Source organism: Puntigrus tetrazona, chromosome 20 (genome assembly GCF_018831695.1).
Source record: "Puntigrus tetrazona isolate hp1 chromosome 20, ASM1883169v1, whole genome shotgun sequence".
Taxonomy (NCBI): domain Eukaryota; kingdom Metazoa; phylum Chordata; class Actinopteri; order Cypriniformes; family Cyprinidae; genus Puntigrus; species Puntigrus tetrazona.
The window spans coordinates 1723176-1744020 of record NC_056718.1 but is presented as its reverse complement, the minus strand read 5'-3'; the positions used below and the strand labels follow the sequence as shown (position 1 = coordinate 1744020).

The 20845-nt window shown below is 39.5% G+C and overlaps 1 protein-coding gene across 1 annotated transcript in view; it reads right to left on the bottom strand.

Annotated features, from left to right (window-relative positions):
* Positions 1-461: 461 nt before the first annotated feature.
* Positions 462-20845, bottom strand: part of rngtt (RNA guanylyltransferase and 5'-phosphatase) — an 82387-nt gene continuing 62003 nt past the window's right edge. The window contains exons 13-16 of the mRNA XM_043219048.1: positions 15243-15343; positions 6140-6206; positions 1282-1405; positions 462-873 (exon numbers count right to left, since the gene is read on the bottom strand). Of these exons, the coding sequence (XP_043074983.1) occupies positions 719-873; positions 1282-1405; positions 6140-6206; positions 15243-15343 (447 nt within the window). The 3' untranslated portion in view covers positions 462-718. The remainder of the gene's footprint in view (positions 874-1281; positions 1406-6139; positions 6207-15242; positions 15344-20845) is intronic.

Here is a 20845-nt window from a genome sequence, read left to right as displayed (position 1 = left end):
ATTTAGAAGAATCCAAAGCTCTTCAGCTAAAATGATCATGTACTGCACGTAAAGGCACGCGTGGAATAGCTGGCAAACTTTATTTTGGAATTATTGCTTTAATTAATTGTTTTCCCCCAAAAAAACAACGAGCCAAAAGATCCAGGAAAACTTAAATACACCTGGCAATTTTTTTTAAAGAAAGAAAACCTGAGAAAAAAGGGTTGGGGAAACATTTTCAAATCAGAATAATAACATACAAAACACACTAACCCAACAAACACCATCATATGACGCACACCGCCTATCAGTACTTCAATTAGTCCAGATCTGGTGAAATTTCACAGGACTTCAGTGTTTCATGGTTAGAGCTAAATCTAGACACTCTAGCACACTTTAATGTTTAGTAAAAAAAAATAACTGAAAAACAAACAGGGGTGAAGCGACTGTAACAAATACAAAACATTAAAAAATGAAAACAATGCAATTCATTTTTATTTTTATTCTTTTAAATAAGAATGTGCCTCGGCACTCAATGTTCAAACAAGCTCTCACAGCAGTGTCTTTAAATAGATCATCAACAACTTCAAGAAGAAGAAGCCAAAGTGAGGCCAAAAAGCGAAATGTTCTCCAGAAGTCTCTTCTCTTGCGGCGTGCACACCGGCAGAGCTGCTGAACATTTTGGGAATAAAAAAAAATATATATCAAACTGCTTGCATTCTGCTCCGGCGGCACAGTGCTACTGCGGGATGGTGTGGTTCGCTCTCTTTGGTGGAGGCGGTGGCATGAGCTCCGAGTCGGCCGGGTGTTTGCGGGACTGTGCCTGGGCACACCGCTCCAAAAACTCAAAGAGAATTTCCTTTGTGACGGGATGCTGGATACTGTTGCACACAGCTATCAGGACAACAAGAGACAAAGTGAGAACAGCTAATAGATGCTGGATTTTCAGCAGAGCCGGGCTGCAAGCTCAGCAAATCTTGACAGGTGGAGTTGGCAATTCTGAGTACATTTACACAACAATGACCGTACCAAAAATGCATCGAAATGATCCCCATCAACAATGACATGCATACAAATTATGCAGGTAAGCGCCTTAGTTGGCGATGCCAATTTGTAAAATCTATTCAACGTCTCGATGACTCTAAAGTTTGATCAGGGTTGAATATCAGGGGCCAGAGTTGCCCAGCACTATTCCGGCACAATAAAAATACACCTTTATCCTTAGGAGTTTGGTTTTCTTTTAGCCAGCTACACTGAATCTAAAGCCGACCCTGGCTTTAGTGTAGCACGTGTGATCCTTACCCATGGCTGTGTCGTATGAGTTGGGGAAGCTCTTGTCTGTCCTCTGCCGCATGAACACCCAGGTGTTATTGACGAACGTGCACTCAATTATTTTATTATCGTACTGCTTCAAGTCCTTCGTGATCTGGAGTGTAAAAGAAAAATGGGGTATCAAGCACTAGCATGAATTTAAAGAGAGAGCTGCATCATTCAAACCAAACAGCCACGTTTGTATTATTCAGAATTTTTCACGTCTTTTTATTTATAATGCGGATCGATGCATCAGCAAAGCTCATGTTTTCAGATCATGTTGTCTGAAAACCACCAATTAACACAAGTATCAAATCCTGTCCTACAGAGTTTAGTTCCAAGCCCAATTAAACACACCTGAACCGGCTAGTCGAGGTCTCCAGGGTTACTAGAAGCTTTCAGGCAAGCGCGTTGGGTTTGAGCTAAACTCTGCGGGATGTGCAGAAGGATTCTGTCAACCTGAGTTAATGTTCTGCAAAATCATTTTTCAGCAGTTGTCATCATTAAATTGTGTGTACAATGGTCGCCTTTCCCGCCACAACCCAGTACAACTCTTGCAAACACGCGCTCGCTCGCTACAGCCAGTTTAATTCACCTACACTGCGATATGGAGAAAATCGTAGCACCCGTATATACACGAATATAAAAAGTTTGTTTTCATATGTCCCCGGTTTTGGGACATCGGGGCGGGATGCGGACCGAAATCTCACCGTTAAGTGTGTCTGGAGCTTGTGCGCTAACCACTAGTCTGTGGTTCAGGCAAATTGTTGGTACTTTTTGTAGGTTGTAAAGTAGCTGCCAGTGCGTAATGTGTAATTACAGCCACAACACAGATGTCTCAATACATGACAGTTTCACAAAGGCCTTAAGAAAACAGGAGCGTGTTTGGCCCGAGTAAGCGAGAGAAAGAAATATCTCAAAGATAAAGAGACTGGATCCTCGCTAAACCGTGGCAGGTTGGTGTGTGGGGGAGGAAGTGAGCTGGCAGTAAAGCCGCCCCCTTCTGGGCCTATTGGCATGATGGGATGAGTAAATACCCTCACCATCCAACAGTGAAGGGCATCTGTGAGCACAGAGGGGAAGCTGAACAATTCAGGACCGACATACACACACAACAACATTCCAAGGATTAATTAACCTTTGGTGGTACGGTACCTTTCCTCGCAAAAATACAACCAGAGCGTCTATCCGCACACGGTGTGGCTGTAGCTGAGAGAAAACGCAAACGCCGACCGCTTTACCGACTCCGGCAGATAAGAACGCAGCCAAATATAATAGAGGCGGCAGGCCAAAGATTTTGCGCACACGCTTTTCACACCCCACACAACTACATACGCACGACCGTGGCACGGATCCAGGGATGTTGTTCGGCTTTCGTCTGGCACGGTACACGATGCTCCCGTTAGTTTTGGATCGGACCATCATGACACCCCGGTCACCCTCTTGAAGTCCTGGCAGCCATTTACAAACACCACACGGTGCCTAAAGCAGCCAAATCCACTCCATTACAACTAAAGCCTGCCAAACACCTTCTTAGTTTGTAATGATAACATGGCAGTCAACAATAAAAAAGTAAATCAATTTAATGAAAGTAACAGTAAGGGCCATAGCAGCCCCTCCAAAAACATTCTGGCAAGTAATCGTTGCATTTTAAGGCTGCAAAAAAAACACTGCAGACACTAAATGCTAAGATACGGCTGCTGCCTATTTACCAACATTAGCAAATCGGGTCAATCAATCAATCACCTTTTTTTATATGGCGCTTTTTACAATACAGATTGTGCCAAAGCACTGTACAGTATCACATAGGTGATAGTGATGTATAATGATGAGATTAAACACTTCATTTTTATTAAAAGCAGAAACGGTCCGAGCATCAAGCGTGACTATCATGTCATTATTATTCATGGAATCAAGCACTTTCAGATGATTCACAAAAACTGCAATGAGAATGTTGAAAAGTAATCTCCATCTATAACAGGCCCGATTGGTGATGTTGACGACTTTTGCGTTCTGATCACTCCAGAGCTGTTTTGGTGAAATGGAATGATTTGGAAAGCTTTACATCAGACTTGACCTGGAACCATGAACAAAGGTCTCCATGCAGCAAGTAGCTATGTTCTTGAAATTCTGTTCCACAACTTAGATAAGGAGTCTTTTGTGCATTTTTTTTTTTCTTGTGTGATTCAGTGGTGAGGCCAGAAATCCCCAAGAGGTTGGACCTTGGTGAAATAGAATGGACCTCTATCCTGTGCCCTTCTCAAACTTCATTTTTGACTAACAGTTATTTCTTCAATGGCATAAATCACTAAAAAATTACCTATTCAGCTTCATGTGACTATTTTACAGATGTCCTTGCTACGTTAATGTGCCCTGATTGTGGTAGTTCCCTTGGTGTCTACGGAGGGTTAAAGAGCTGTTGAATTTACTAGAACATTTTAATATATGTTCCGAAGATGAACAAAAGTCTTAAGGGTTTGAAACGACATGAAGCTGAGTAATTAATGACAGAGTTTTAAGTTTCGGGTGCAGGGCTCGACAATAACGACTGACCGATGGCCCGGGGCTAGATTGAAAGACATTCGGGGCAGTAGACAGATAAGTTATGAATTGATTTTAACATGTAATGGTACAGTACTGGTGTTGGGACGGTTCCCAGCATGCATCACGGCATGAATAAGTCAAGCTAACAGCTTTATGGTGTTTTCTCTTATCTGTAGTATTTCCAGCATTCGTTGTTATGAGCTCCATCCAGAGCTCGTGAGGATAAATATTCCATGAATAAAGAACAGAAAATTAAAATGCATCGTATCGTACTCTAAAAGTGAGTCAAGACCACTTACTATGGAACAATTATCTGTCTAGAGCAACGGACAACCTAGCAAGCCACAACTAATCGAAACACTGGTCATGTTTAAAATGCGTGAAATTAAAATTCAATCAGATACAATCTCACACGTGTCCATTACGTGGGCTATGATTATTCAGCAATTGTGTTTCATTTCCAGTCATTAGTACATTCCTGCATGTTGATAGACTGCAGTAATGTTGCTTCTTTGTTGTCTACGGTCCACTGCAGCACAACTGTTTCCTGCACTTCTTTATTAAAGCCCCATGTCTATCTCTGGAAATTGCATCACATATTTATTTGCTAAATAAACTGAATCATTTAATAAACATAGCAGCATATCATCCGTGGTTTTGAGCATATGAAAACAATTACCAGTTACCATAGTTACACATTAATTTACTACTGAGTGTGTTTTAGAGACCTAGCCTAAATGTAGTTTAGCAGGTTTCTTGCCAACTGAAGAAAAAAAATATATTTCCAAAAGAGAAATCAGACTTGGATTCGTGACAAAATAGATTTGTGAACACAGACAGCGACTCCAAACGGCATGTCAGCCTCACAAAATAGTGCTCTTCGTGTGACGATTATGGGAGACTTTACGCACAATTGATTCCAATTGAGTTTGTATTAACATGCCGCTAAGATAATTCTGTATTGAAGAATGACTAAATTTGGGTGAAATCGTTTCTGCAATTATAACCAGCGTTTCTCACTACATCTATCTTTTTGCTAATTTATTTATTATTTTATTTAGGCACGCTATACATTAATAATACATAACCAGGGTAAAATGTGATGGATTTTACTAGGATAAATAAGGTCAGCTGTAATTAAAACATTCATGTAAAATTATTACATTAAACGCAATATAATGATTTGACAACCAAACGCTTTCAAACCTAAATAAACCAATCTCTTCTTGTTCTGGTTAAGTTCTGATCTCGATCATCGCTTAGTTTCATCTTATGGCAAATTAGAAGTGAATAAACTGTACTTCTCAATGATGTGTAACCACTGCCTCTTGTAGCAGCTCTTGTGTACCTTTCCCGTTACTTGATTTATGAATACAGGTGGAACAAAACTCTTAAAAACAACACTAAATCATCTGTTCCCAGAGCAAAAAAGAAACTTAAATGGAAACTATTTGGCTTTGTATCTAACGACCTAATAGCTGATTTCAACAGGCCTTTTCACACCAAGAATAATAACTTGGTCTATTTGAAGAGTTCCTTTTATGACATGTTTTACTCTATTTTCACCGCATTGTTTATCCAGTCCTCAGTGGGTTGATAAGTTTGGCTTGTAACTTAAATTACACCGTGTATATAAGCGAAGATCTTCATTCACTGTGTGATTTAAAGGCAGGGTGAGACATTTTTTGCTATGATGACTGTAATTATCCTCCCATCCCCAAAGTGGCGTAAATGTATTTATATGTACAGGACCATGAAATGTTCATCCAATCGTATCCCTTGCAATATCCCGTATCCCGGTCCAATCCGATCCATGTATTTAGGTGGCTAACTTCACTTTGTAGGATTTTTGCTAATTCCCCAATTCGAATACATTTGTACGAATGACCACTTGGGCGTAGCTTAAAATCGCGCGAAATCATTCGAGTGTCGTCGTACGAATATGTACAAATTAGCCAACTTGAAGGACGAAGCAAGAAGCCGAGCAAGAATGGAGGCATCAGGTAATCTCCCATCGTGTTTGGCGGAGGCAGTGGGATCTTACGCTTTCAAAGCAAACCTACTATTGCTGGAACGGATAGCCTACTATAGCAGAATGCAACATGTCCCATCTTATGATCACGGGGTCTCAGAACAGAGCTCTCGTGCGACACAAAGTTCATCCGTCTCACTCAATTAATTAAAAGCACATCATGTAAAGACAATGACAGCACTATCTTTAGCAGCGTCTGTGTTTGCGGCGATTCAGACGGAGGGAACGCTGACAGAAGGAATTATCAGAGATGTGAACCAATGTTTCTCTCACCTTCATTTGTGCAAAGGGCATGTCATAGCTCCCCACGTACAGGAGACCCACCGTCTGCGGGATCAGTCTGGAGAAAGAGCGAAAAGAAAGATCTAAATTAAATTTCACATCCAGACAAGCAAGCATTGTGCGATTCCCCAAGACGGCGGAAGTCAGGGAAATAATAGCAGCTCTGCTATGGAGGATGTCCTCCGATACTGCCGTGTAATTATTCTGGGCTTCATAATAAGCGCCTGTAAGACTGAGGTTCCCAAATACAAAGACGGCAAGGGCTTTAGAGCCGTAGACTTGAAAGGGAACGTTCGGAAGGGAGGGTTTTTAAGGACAAGGATCAAGGATTTTAAAATCAATATTGAAATTAATTTTGAATGAGATGCTGGTAAATCCACTTCAGTGGGACTGGTCTGATGCACTAAACACAGAACATAATACATACATACACACATATATATTATATATATATATGCGCATGTATATCATTTACACAATGGTTATATTTATTGGTTGCATTTGTTTGAGGAAGTACAGTAAAAACTTAAATGTTGGAAAACGCAATAACACATTAAAATAACCGTTTTCTATTGAATATATTTTAAAGGTTAATTGACTGCTCGGGGGTGAATATATTTAAGTCGCTTGAGACTAACAAACTTTCTTTTGGCATCTTCATTTTTAATCAAATCAAATCTAATTCATGAAGCACAATAAAATCCACAGTAGTTCGCTGCTGGTTTTGACCGCTGTACACCAAAGAGCAGAAAATACTGACAAATCCTTATACTATTAATAATAAGACTTACAAAAAAAGGTATGTTTTTTTTACTTGGTTTTAAATTCAGACTGAAAGAGTTATTCCATAGTTCAGGCCAAGCAATCGAAAAAGCCCAGTCACCCCTCGACTGTGTCTTGGGACCATCAATACAGAAGATCTCGGCGATCCAACGGATGTATTTGGGTTTAAAAGATCACAGAGATATTCAGGAGCCGTTCGCTGAGAGCAAAACATCAAGTCGATTCAGTAACAGACCAGTGCGGAGAGCATAACACGGGGGAGATGTGATCAAATTTGCGGGTGCCATTTAAAAGTCTGCATTTTAAAGCATCTGAAGTCGATTTATATTTGATTGACTTATTGCCATATAAAAAGGAATTACAATAATCAAGCCGTGATGACATGAACGCATGGATCACTCTTTTGAACTCTTGAAACGATAAACTCTTAACTGGAAGAGAGAAGTACAGAATTTGTCTGTTTATTGAACTTTGGCACAGACTGGATTGCCCAAATCACAATCGGTGCTCGCCGAGACCTGAACACGATGAAGAGAACTAAGACTTAATATCAGAGAAACACTTATTCAGTGATCCTAAGCCTTTTTTTTTAATCATTTTTTCTCAAGGGCAGGTAGGTTTGGGTGTCATCAGCAAAAAAATGAAACGCATGGACCCCAGAGGAAGCGTATATAATGAGAACAGAACGGAGCCCTGAGGAACTCTAAAATGCAAAACAGAGCTAGATGAAGAAAAACCATCATCTTCAAGATGAGATTTAAACCAGTCGAGAGCGCAACCTGTCGTGACCACATGTTGTTAACGGCCAGAAATAAGCGCTATGATGTTTCCTACACCCAGACTGAAATGTTTCTAAAATACAGCCATGATTTGAATTTTTAAGCGAGGGTTTAACAAGAAGGTCACTGTAAGAAGAGACTTAAAACTAAAATACTTGGCCCAACAACATCGAAGACCTGATGCAAGAACTGTGCAGCTAAGACGTTATAATAACTGCACATTAAGTAAGCATTAGTAAATGATCAGTTTATCCTTTATAAAGCACTGTTCCAACATTAATGGTTATTAGTAATACAGCTATAAATGCCTTGTTCTTGATTAAAGAGATTTAAAGGATCGGTTATCGTCCCAACAGAACAAATGAACACATCAAAGAGGGATATAGAATATAGAGCAGCTGGACACTGTGAAATTGCAGAAGTTTATTTTTCTTTCTTTTTTTAATTAAATTAAGCGCACACTTGTACGGTTTAATTATTTCTTTTGATATATCTCTGCATTCTGTATCCCTCTGTGTTGTTTAACTTGCCTGACGAAGTATAAATAGTCCTCACTTTAGATGAGCTACTAAATGTTTTATAACTACCTGCAGGGTGCCTTGCAGCAGGAAATAAAGCATTTACTAACACACTGAGAAATGATCAGAATGTGTCTATTTACAAATCCACAGTTTATTAATCATTTGCCTACACTTTCTAAATGATTTTATGAACCACTGACAACTCCTAAAAACATTTTACAACTCCTAAAAACAGCTTACTAATGCCTATTAAGGTTGGAACAATGCTTTATAAAGGATGATTATTGAATTATAGAACTGATTATTTACTAATGATTCATAACTAATGATTAACTGTAGAAGTGCAAAGAGAGGGGACAGACCAATCACGATTTAGAGGTGGAATATGCTGTTTTATGTCAACTATACAAGCTTACGAAAGCTATCACATACTGCAGGTGATGAAATAAACATTACTAGTTGGATTTAATCCAACATTTTGGGGGTTTATGAGAGTTTTTAGATATACTATCTCAAAAACATTTACATTTTGCAGCTTTAACAGATGAATGACTCTCGTAGTATTTCAAAGGCCACTTAGTTTTCCACTTCCATTCAGCTCTACAACATGCACGTCTACGTTCTTGAGTGGCGCTATTTAACCAGGGTTCGGGTTTAGATGTTTGTCGTTTTTCTCTCAAAGGAGCCACAGCTCAAGATGTTGTTGCAGATCGAGTTTAACAACATAAGACGTTCATTTAGATTCAAAGTGTCTCTGTTTCAGAAACAAGTGACGTAGATATAAAATATGTGTAGTGGGGTTTCATGACTATTAGGATCTAAATATTGATCCAAGAGTAAACTGGTACACTATACATTTTCCAGTGGCTAAAAAACAAACGTAGGTCACTTTGCATTCAGCTGAAACTTTACTTTTAAAGAGGAATGTCTGAAGAACAAACACAATATGTTGAACCTAGAAACTCATCTCATCTCATTTTTGTCATCTTACTAAAGCAATAAGCCCCAAGATGCCATGGTTTACAGCGGCATTGTAAGAGCTAAGGAGCGTTGCTAGGCACTGAGTTATTCCATATGCGTATTCCATATATGTAGTAAGGTTTCACAAAACAAAACAGAGGAAAAGAATCGTAATGATATTAATAAAAACATTATTCTTCCACAAAGCAATGTAGTTCCTCAGAAACGGTTGTGGTTCTAACGAAGAGTTCGGAGAGCAACGCAAACATGCAAGCAAAGGTGTGTTAGAATTTACAACAGCTTTGGTCTTGGCTCAACCAATCAGAATCAAGGAGCGGAACTACCTGTTTTATAAGCCTCTTGTAATTTGGCTCCAAATCTCAGGCACAAATTGTCATTTTGACCTACTTCTACAAAATAGTAGATCAGTCGGTAAATATACATCCGAGACATGTAATATTTTGGCTTTCATCACTATTTATGTTTGTCTTTCATTGTATATTATCAATAAATTCTACTTAATTTATTGTATATTAATATTTTGCCTCCCTGAGCCATATCTAACTTGGACTGGAACATCAATTTTGACTTGGCATGTAACGTCTTTCCTATTCTCATCAAATAACGCTTCACCAACCCCTTCATATCGTAACGCATTCCGTTAAAACTTCAATTCTGCTTTTAATGAATCAAAAGCCAAAATAAAATTCAACCTGACTTGAAAGATGCATTGATCGCATCATATTAATCTCGAGTGAAATAATCAGTGATCACTGCAAATGCTTCCAAACGAACAGACAGTAGGATCCTGCAGCCCTTTCCTCTCTACAATAGTCCCAGCTGTTCACACGTACCCGCCCACCGAAATGCGTTACCATCCAAAATAGTCGTAAATCACTGGGGAGGAGACCGGATCCGAACCCTGACACTGAGGGCTAAAGAACACCCTGCCAGTCAAGCTAATGGCGCTGTATATTTGGAGCCGATGACTGTGTTCAGCCTCGTCCTGTGCGCTCGTTTTATTACTTCGAAAGCAGATATTTTTGTCGAATAATGAAACCGATGTAACCGTCTACACATTCATGCCATCCGTTTGAGTGTGAACCAGATCTCGGCATCGGTTGTCCGGGGACGGAAGCTGAGCTGCTGATGTTTTGACGGGCCGGGACTAACATTGAGACTTCTCTTTAGCAGCAGGCTGTGCCGTTACCGTTTCCATAATTGGTATGGCAATGTGTGAATGTGCGTTTCTCTCTTTCTAGTATAATTAAGACCATCAAGCTCAGCCATCTGTTGACTGCTCAAAAATCCATTTAGGAGTATCCGGACCTCTTTATTCATTTTATGACAGCGTTTCAGAGGAGATTCTGTGAATTTTTATTCTCGTGAAACACTGTCGTGAAACAGAAGCTGGACGGCTTCACGTCAAACGCGATCTGTGAAGCTTGCGGATCAAAATCCTAAATGCGCGTGTATACCATCGGTGATTAAATGGTTACCGCGCTATCCAGCTGTAACGGTTCTGGACATTCCTGTTGTTTTCATTCCCCATGTGCTCTGTGTGTGTGTGTGTGTGTGTGTGTGTGTGTGTTCATGCCTGATTGTTTCATTTAGTTCAGGTGTGTGTCGTTTTCTCGTCTCGCTCTCGTCAACGTTATGTGTGTTCTGCTGCTTCCCTTCGTGTTGGATTGCTTTCTGTTGATTTATTGAATTTGACTATTTTTGTAATCTTCATCTTCCTGTGCTCCTGACCAGACTGTACCGTGGCACCAGCCGATCGCTCTCTGCGATGTCATTGGTAGACGCTGATTTGCATTAGAGTCAAGTCCTTGATAAAGGAAAAACTTCCAAATTTAACCACTCTAAAAATGTTCATTAGTTAAGGTTTTGGTATGGCACTAAATTATACATTACACAACCTTAATGAACATTCTCATTAAATGTGTGACACATAGTCATGAGGGTGCATAGGGGCCTTTTTTCATGCCTAAAATGACTGATTATTGGACCTAGACAAAAGCCCAAATTAGCAAGCAGAATGCAATATGGGTCCTATAACGGCCAGGTCAGCAAAAACACTCAGAAGTGGTCTACAACGCTTCTGATTGTGTTTGTCTTGCGTTGGGAATACGGCACTTGTCAGAGAAAGGGAAAATGGAGGGTGGCCAAGCTGAAAATGGGAAAACAGTTTACCTTTTAACACGTCCAGGACTCCAAAGGAGAGTGTCCTGATGTTTTGAAATGAAAAGGTTCTGGAAGAGGGCAGCTGAAAAATCGCTCGGTGCTAAATGTTTGAATGATTGTGAATCAAATCATCTCTGGAATGAAATCATTTCTGGTCAATGACACATGGAAAAAGATCATATTCATGTTTTGCGGTGTGTGGCAGAGTTTTCTCTTCACAAGCGCTCTCTTTCTCGCTCTCTCTATTGAAATCGAACTGGGATCTCGCAGCTTCTATAATGTAGGTGTTCAAGGTCAGTGGAGATGTGTCCACACAGACTCACGCCTCTAGTATGAATTCACAAAGCTGAAATCCACAGTTTCTGAGGTTTGGCTTTTACACTACAGAGTCTGCATGTTCAACATGGCGGTTGGATTTTTAATTCACCCTTTTAGGTTTTAAGGCGACAAAGGCTTTTTACAAAAACCTTACAAAACTATTGAGACGCGCTCTGAAAGAATCCATTTCGCTGCTTTTAACACATGAAGCGTGCCTGCCGCCTGACTAATGAAATGTTGATCTGTTTTCAAAGCGCGCAAATTTAAAGTACAAATTCATTTCCTTAAAAATTGCACCAAACGAACCCAAGGTCTTCTCATTACCGCTCTCCGACAGTCAGTGTCATCTATGCAAAGAGTCAGGGGTTCTTTTATTATTTTACCCATCTCATTTCAAAGCTCTCGGCAAATAAAGAGGGCATGGTGAGAGGGAAAAACACTCACGGATAAAGAGCGAGAGAGAGAGAGAGCTGTGTGGGAGGAGAGTGGAGATGTCATCTTTCTCTGTTTCCTGGCAGGGAAGTAACCCCGCTAATAACCTCAGCCGCTCACTGACACATCTGCTCTAGAAAAGCCAAGACTCTATGATGCTTCGTTGACACACACTGACCATCAGCTTTCATAAAATATATATATATGTAACAGTTCTTGCCTCATCAAAAAGGCTTAAGAACATTGAAACGTTAATCGAAGTTTGATGATGTAGAAATGTTTGTTTTCCCAACGGCCATTCGTTTTACGTGCTATGAGCACACTAATAGCATAAATCTTTAGTTTGCGTGCTTGAATATCTTTTTTTAAGCTGCCTTATGAATCCACCTTTACCCCCAGAGTCAGCCCTCCACGCATGCGTTCTGCCTGCTCTATTTTTCATTTCTGCTTTGCGTACGCATACGTCGGATGAACATCTTCCCGCCGCATCACGCCTTGACGTTTTTCTTTCTTGAGTTAAGAAAATGGACTGTCGTGTTAAAAATAGTTTGCTTAGGGCATCAATGTCAGATTTACACCAACGGTCCAATCAGAAGAGTGTGGGGCCGGGACACTCAAGAGCGTATACAGTAGCAACTGTGCGATCGCCTCAGGGTTCAGATGCTGCCTTTTTGGTGTGTTCAGAACAGAAACAGAATTTTAAGTCCCAGCCTTCTTTTCAAGAGGTATTTCCCTAATAAAAGCCATAAAATGAAAGAACGCCTAATAACATGGATGTAGATCTCAATGCATGAAAACACACTGGCCACTGGACAGAAAAACTCTCCTTTATAATGTAAGAATGTCATACAGAACATGTTTTGCACTCCAGTGCACTGATTTTTAGTTGTTTTTCTATTTAAAAATGTGGTAAACAAAGATTCACGTCCTTTCTGCTGTGCTGTGCCTCATTTATTAAACACAAGAACAGGTTCTGCATGTTTGCTTTCTTAATGTACTACATGTACCTACTAAATGTACTTATTTGTACAAAAAAACGTAACAAAATGTATAAGACTTGCAGGCGTCCTGTTCTGGAGACGTTATAGAAAACTCTGCAAGGACAGTCTGGCGCTTCTGACTCACAACCTTTAAGTAAGTTCCGTTTTCTTATGAAAAGAATGCGCCACTTACTATTCAAATGCGAGTTTTTACAGGCATGTTGTTTGTCATTTCTCCGATCACAAATGCTTATGTTTACAAGTCATTATAATCAGTAATTATGTCTCCACTGGACACAACAAACGGCAAACCCGGAAATGGCTTTCTTTTTTTTTTTTTTGTACTTACACTGTGGTTACATACTACTTACACATCTATACAAGTACACTTAATATAAAGTGTATCAAAGCTCAGCAAATACTTGCCTCACACTGCTTCATAAAAATGTATACATTTTTTTTTTAATTATTACTTAAAAAATAAAATCTAATAGGAAAGAAAAACTCATTATATAAGTGAGTCATGATCACTAATCTCATCTTTATGCTACTAACTACTAACTGATTTTTTTGTTGATCATTATAATTAATGGATGCTTAAAAAATTGGCCCAAAGCCCAGCCCTAGGATATTTAGTTGGTTCTGTTGCGCTCGTGATGAAATGCAGGGCTCTATCAGAATTCAACCTGTAAAACTATTTTGACACTGCGTTGCCACGAACTTAAACCCTTTTAGAAGCTCCTATTTCACGATCAGTCAACTTTTTCCGATCTTGACAAAATACATTGTTGGGAAGGTTTCTTGAGGAGTTTCAAGGATTCATATTTGGTGAGTAATATTGTGACCGTTATGTATAAATTTGTGACAGCAAACATCCATTAAAAAGAGTCAGTGAAATATCAAATTGGTGTATTTGTGATATCAACATCAAATTTAAAATAAAACTTAGATTTAATTTTACAGCAAATTGGAAGCTGGAAATAGATATCATGAAAATGGATTTCTATTATGTTTTCTTCAAATTGTTCTGCTCTTGTGGTTTTCGTTCCTGCAGTCTCTTAATAATATCGCAATTATAAAAAAAAGGTGATGACAAGCATGGAACCCAAAACATGACGTAAGACCGCTATGTTCGGCTCCGTTCTTGTGTGTACCTTCCCCAAGGCAGAAAATTACCCACAAGGATGATCCAATACCAAATACAAACACGCATTGCAATATATGGGTAAGCCCTTATGAAAACATGTCCCAGTCAAATAAAAAAAGGAATTACATCTTGCACTATATCAATTTAGCAAATTTCACTGTCGTTTGAACTGAGGTGTTTATAAAAGGGATCTTAGAATTTCCTGAAAAAATGACATAAATTTGAAAGATGAGATTCTGTTTCTTAGCAAAAGCGATCCAATCGTGCTTTGATTAAAACAACGCTGTATTTATTTGGTACGCATGCATACCGATCCGAATATTTTCAGTATGAATATTAAAACCCAAGAAAAAGCCAAAAAGTAAAACACATCTTGCAGAAAATTCATGCCCGTTTCCTTTCGAACTCGTGGTGGAATATAATCTGCTCTTAACGAGATTTACACACATAGAAACAAAAAAAACAATTGCTTTATATATGAAAGTCTTTGCAGAAGGGTCAGCACTCTCCCTCTGGACCGCCTGCATTTTAAAGATAAGCCCGGCTCATTTGAGGACAGTGAAATCTTGAGTCTGGACAGAGTGGACAGATGGGTTGAGAGAGGCGTAAATGAGGAACGCTAGAGAACTCACACTTTATGCTTCGCTACGTTTCTTCCGAGAGAAATGTCAAGCCGCACATAATCAAAGCCACCAGTCTGTTCAGGAACGGGCCTCACGAATCACATTTTGGTGCGCATTATGTTCCGAAAAGTGGCGACTCGAAAAAGTTGCTAATGCTGCAACCACCTGCGGGTGACTCAGAGCCGAATGTTTCGTGATCGCTCAGGCGTCAGCGCATACATAGAGATGAAGGAAGACGCGCAGGAGAAATCCTCCTGGATGTCTCCGTCTCCGCGCGAGTTGTGGGAAGTTTGCACGGATGTGTTCTGATGTTTAGCATTGATTTGAGTGTAGTGAAAATGCAGTTGCCATGGCGACGATGACTCACCCCTCCCCGCCGACTTTGGTGATCTTGAGTCTGAAATCGACCGAGTTGTGGCTGGGCGGCTTCCACTTCAGAATGTCATCACATCTGCCCGGCTTGTATTTCTAACGGGATGCCAAAAACAAAGAGACAAATCGTTTATGACATGAAGCAAACAATGCAGGAAAAAAAAATAAGGCTACATATTATCAATAGCAATTCACCCTGAAAACAATTTGACTCAAAAGACTGACTTCACGCATCAGCATTTATACTGTATCTCGGCAAAACGGTCTCTATTTCCAAACCTGAGCTCTCTTAACCACATAAACATACAGGATCATCCCTAACCCGATCAAAACGTCATCAAAATGAATGAAAATCCTGTTGATCACAATCTACTACATGCCTTCTGTCATCCGATTGAGCAAATAAATGGCCTTTTAGTGTAACACCCTGCAGTCACTTTGCTGTTAAGTCTTTAATGAATTTTTAAATGTGAACATAACTTTATTAGTGCTAGAAAAAATTTCAGAAGGAACACTCAGAAGGACCACTTAGACGATAATCAATGCCTGATTTTTACAAAACATGATATTATGTGTTATCATCTCAATCATCCCAGTGCCTTTGTTTTGCATTGCGTTATACGTTTTGCCCCCCCACACAAAATCTATACAACATTCACTATAAAAGTACGAATTTAAATATCATCTTAATAAGACATATTATTAGGAGATAAAGAGTTTATATGCAAGTGTACCAAAGTAACATCGATTGATTTACAGAAGTTCAAGTATCAGAATCTAAACCAAGTTGCGTATTTTTGCTTAATTTGGGCCATGCATCAAATACCACACTTTACAAAAAGTGCAATTTGTTTTGAATTTTCAATTCTTTTTTTGTGCCGAAAGCACAATTCTATAGCAGGAAGCGGTAAAACGAAGATATTTTACTAGAAACCCGAGAGATTTCTGTCACTTAAAACAACATGACAGTTTTTTTGGCCGAACTATCCCTTTAAGACGGGCAGTCTATGCAGGCAGCTCTCTAGGTTTTGGATAGTTCTGTTATGATGAGCATTTTCCTGTTTTCAATAAAGCTGGTGAGCTACCACAGACCAATCAGTAAGCATTTGTCTCTGATGTAAATGAGATGTAAATCAGTTCAAGTACGGAGCTTGCGTGAAATAAAACTTACATGAAATAATCGGCGCAAACGCACAATATGACGCCTTTCAGAGTTATAGGTTACAGTAAGGAAAATATAATATAATGGTCTCAAAATGTAGAATGTATAAGAATAATTTTATAACGAAACTATATAAGATATTTAAGACAAGACAAACGTTGTGTCACCATTGCTAGCTCTACAACAAATAACTAGTGCCAACAGCATACATTGACTCTTTTGAGCCACTGCTAGTCCAGCTATTAGCTACTTACTATATACATTTCAAGCGCTGTATATTTCGCCGTCTTCCTCCGCAAGCTGTCCTTCAACTGCTCAATAATTCTGTCATTGTAAACCTCTTTGAGGATGCGTTTGTTACAGTTGTTATTAACGTAGATAAATGGCTCTTCCATACGGTCATCAGGATGCGTTGGCTTTAATCCAACTTCCAGCACTCATTCGCATTAACCACTACATTTACATTTAAATTACAGTCATTCATTTATAGCAGACGCTTCTATCCAAAGCTACTTACAACTGAGAGAGGGTGTTTGTTCAGCTCATCTAAGAATACTTTAAATGGTAAAAACAATCGTGCGCTTCGTGTGACCTATAGGATTTTAGTTTGGCTGCTGTGAAAATTCAGAAAAATGAGGGAATACAGTACATTCTGCAATCTGGACTCAGTAAGCTTATTATAAGTAACATAATAAAATAAAGTGTAAAAAACCCAAGTTCAATAAAGAGAGATAAAGCAAAACAAATATGTGGCATGTGACTACGAGAATATTCATTATACATTCATGTCAACATTCTGGATGTGATGAATCAAATCTGGAGAAACCAAAGTGTGGGAAGGCAAAAATGAGGGAAAGTAACAGATGCGTTGCCAGGAAACAGGATTTGAGCCAGCAGGACCGCTACATAGTGGGAGGTTGTACCTCTAAAAGGCTCGGTGTAAGATTGGGGATGAAAGTATTGGTTGTTACGGGTCAGAGTGTCCAAACAACCCTCTCACTTTCCACCTCGTACTGGTCTCTGTAATAATCAAAGCTGTTTACCAGAGGCAACACTAATGATGAAGAGAGGATACAAACACCAGCGCCTAGTAACTGTAAGAGTATCATCTCAGGAGAACCAGCACCAACTCACAATAACAGCAACGTGTGCATATTACATTTCTAAATGGCTTGAAAACAACTTCATTCTGATACGGAAAGCTGAATTGTTATAATATAGAACGTATCATTTCAAATATTATAATAAATTTGCTAAAGGCACTTTATAATGCATGTCTGATATATGGAACACTTTACCCCCGGGCCATCCAAGATATAGACAAGCTTTCTAGAAATGTTTTAATAGCAGTGGATCCTCCGCAGTGAATGGGTGCCGTCAGAAGGACGTTCAAACAGGTGATAAAAACAGCACCATAATTCACAAGGGATCCATGTGACTCCATCATTAATGTCTTACGTAGAGAAAAGCTGCGTGTTTGTAATAAACTAAAGTGACTTCATCATCATCGTCTGAACTGGGGTGAAATACGCACAGATCAGGCATTGTTTACAAACCCAAATTAAATTAAATCATGGAAATTTAAAGTTGAAATGCTATGATGGATTTTGTTTTACACAGCGTTTGTCATCACAAGATGTTAACTGATGGACTGGAGTCCTGTGGATTACTGTGATGTTTTTATCAGCTGTTTGGACTCTCTTTCTGACGGCACCCATTCACTGCAGAGCATCCATTTGAGAGACACTGATGATAATTCCTCATCTTCGAACGGAGTAAGTGAAGTTTTATTCTGTACTAAACATAATTCCCTTCAACAGTGACTATATTCACAAAAAAGAACGGCCTCTTTCGCTTTGCTGCTTCAAATACAACCGAGTGTCAGCAAAAGCACGAGCAGGTCTTGAACAAACATCGCGAAGCATCTTCTATTTGCCGTTGTTCACTTCCAGTAATTTCATTCAAAACTTCAAAAGCTTTCACAGTTCAATGAAAAAGCCTCATTTGACAGCGATTACAATGATAACGCAGGTTATGCACATTACCGTGATTCTGACTGCCAGAAGACACAGCTGAGCAAAGTGCCTCTGTGGCTTTTTTCCTGCTGACAACCTACCAACTTTCTCACCTTGTGACACGCTAACGTATCACGCACATATATACTCTTCGAGTGTTTCTAACTTTGGTACTGAAATTTTAAAAACCTCTTCACCGAGCACTTGCACGGAAGAACACGGGACATAAGAGTTTTCAAGCCGTATCTATATCAGCGAATGCCTAATATATCTGTGCAACGAGACAGAGCACATTTAGGCCGTGCCAACAACGGGGTTGGAAAACAATTCAACGCTCTCCATAGACAATATATTGCGGTAAGATGCTTCCTTGTCATTTCTGACTTAAAAAAACAGAACAATACCTAAAAGCTAGGGCTGGGCAATATAAATATGTAGCGGCAGTAAATACACAGAGCCGTAGATCACTGACAAAGTATGCAATATGCAATAATGGTTCAGTATCGCATATGAATCACCCCTGAAACTGAACGGGACGCTGCGTATTTTGTCAGTGATCTACGGATCCGTGTATTAACTGCCCCAACATTTGAAAACAGGTGATTTATTGCTAATGAAAGAACATAATGAATATATCATGCGATATGTTGCCTACTGAAAGCTGCTGCGTGTACCAAAAAATAAGCTAAAAAACCCAGACCTACAATTTTATAAACTGTCCACCCCCCAAAAAACGAGCGTTTAAAAACGTAACTAGTTGTAGACGTCAGGGTATTTCAAGTTCGGCCGTTCAGTTGGATCATTCTGCACACAATAGAAAGGTAAAGAAACGGGGCACTGACATAGACTGATCAAATTTGGTTTCTCAGTATATGTCTTCCTCTCAAGTTCATGGGGTGGTGAAATAACCTTTTGACATGGTTAAAAAATAATGAATGTTTCCTGTCTTCACTTTTCACGTTTCCTTCCAGTGGGATTCCAGAGTAATTTGCGCTTTGCTTTTGTGCCTTTAAACACTTGTTTTTAAAAATATAGTTCTGGATTTTTCAGCGGGTCTACTGTACACCTTGTCACACAAAAGATTTTAAGCATCGTTTGTTTAGTGTTTTGAGTCAGAAATGTCTTTGCCTCTAGTAATTCTGTTTGAGTTTTTAATTTAAAGCCCATTTTAAGTCAGCAATATAATCAATTTTGAACAATAGTTGATTTCAATAAAACAACGCAGATGGGTCAGTATAACCCAGGATGTGTTCCGTCCGATATTTACCCATTGCTGGGTTGCCAAAATCCCAAGTTGGGTTGTTTTCAACCCAGCATTTTTTTTTTTTTAGAGATTAACAGCTGTCAATTACATTCAATCAATGTCTGTATCCAAAAACCTAGACAGCTGACTTGTTGCGTCAACCACAAGCATTTTTGTCTCGGCAAGGTTGAATTGAAGGTGACGGTCCTTCACTTAGCAAGAAATTCTGTTAGACAAGCTGAGACATGAGAGGCTATTTTATTTTATTGGCAAAGGACAAGGAAAAAGGAAAAAATACTACAGAAGGAAAGCCATTGACCAAAGTGTTAAAGACCAGTTGAAGCTGCATTATGGGAGCAGGATTTAATCAGCATAGACTTCCAACCCGTCACTCACTAATGACCTCTGTCTCTTGATTGACAGGCCTCTACCAGTCAAGCAGAGCTGAAAGGGGTGTAGATGTAACATGCCCAGTCTGACCAAAGGTGTTGCTGCGGCTAAAATGCCTCCAAGACTTAACGGCGTGATATATTGGACAGGTTTGACTGGCAGCACCCGAGCTATTGTGTGTCAAATGCATTGTGCTGTGACAGTGGAGAAGCTGACATGCTGTTAGTCTAACTGAAAGAGATACCGGATATTCTGCAAAAGAATGGCACTTGTCATGATTGAGCATAAAACCCAGCTTTGTGACATGAGTTACGGAGGCGTCGCGTACTGTCTGTCAACAGCTGAGAACGGAAGCATGGGATTCGCCCTCACGCGGCAGGGAAGCGAGAGCTGACAGCACGCACCTTGTAAACAGACCTGAAGCCAAAGGTAATCCAAAGGGGAAACAGTTTGAAATGAGAGCAAAGGGAAACTGGTAATGAAGCTGGATGGTGGAGATGTGAATAAGGGAAGATTTCACTGGGAGATTGTGGATTATATGCCATGGCAGATCAGATTTTCATTTAGAACTGTGCAGTTGCAATTAAATCGTTAGTTTTAGTGTGACTATGAAATTGCAAAAGTTATGCGCAGCTTGTCAGTGAGATAAGACTCTGTGATCAGTACTAAATGCCTGAGTGATCAAGTGATTGACATGCGTCAAACTTATTTCCAAACATGAGAGGCATTTATTAACCTCTAGTCCACAAGACAACATTTAATAACATGTTTTTACTACAAACTTTTAA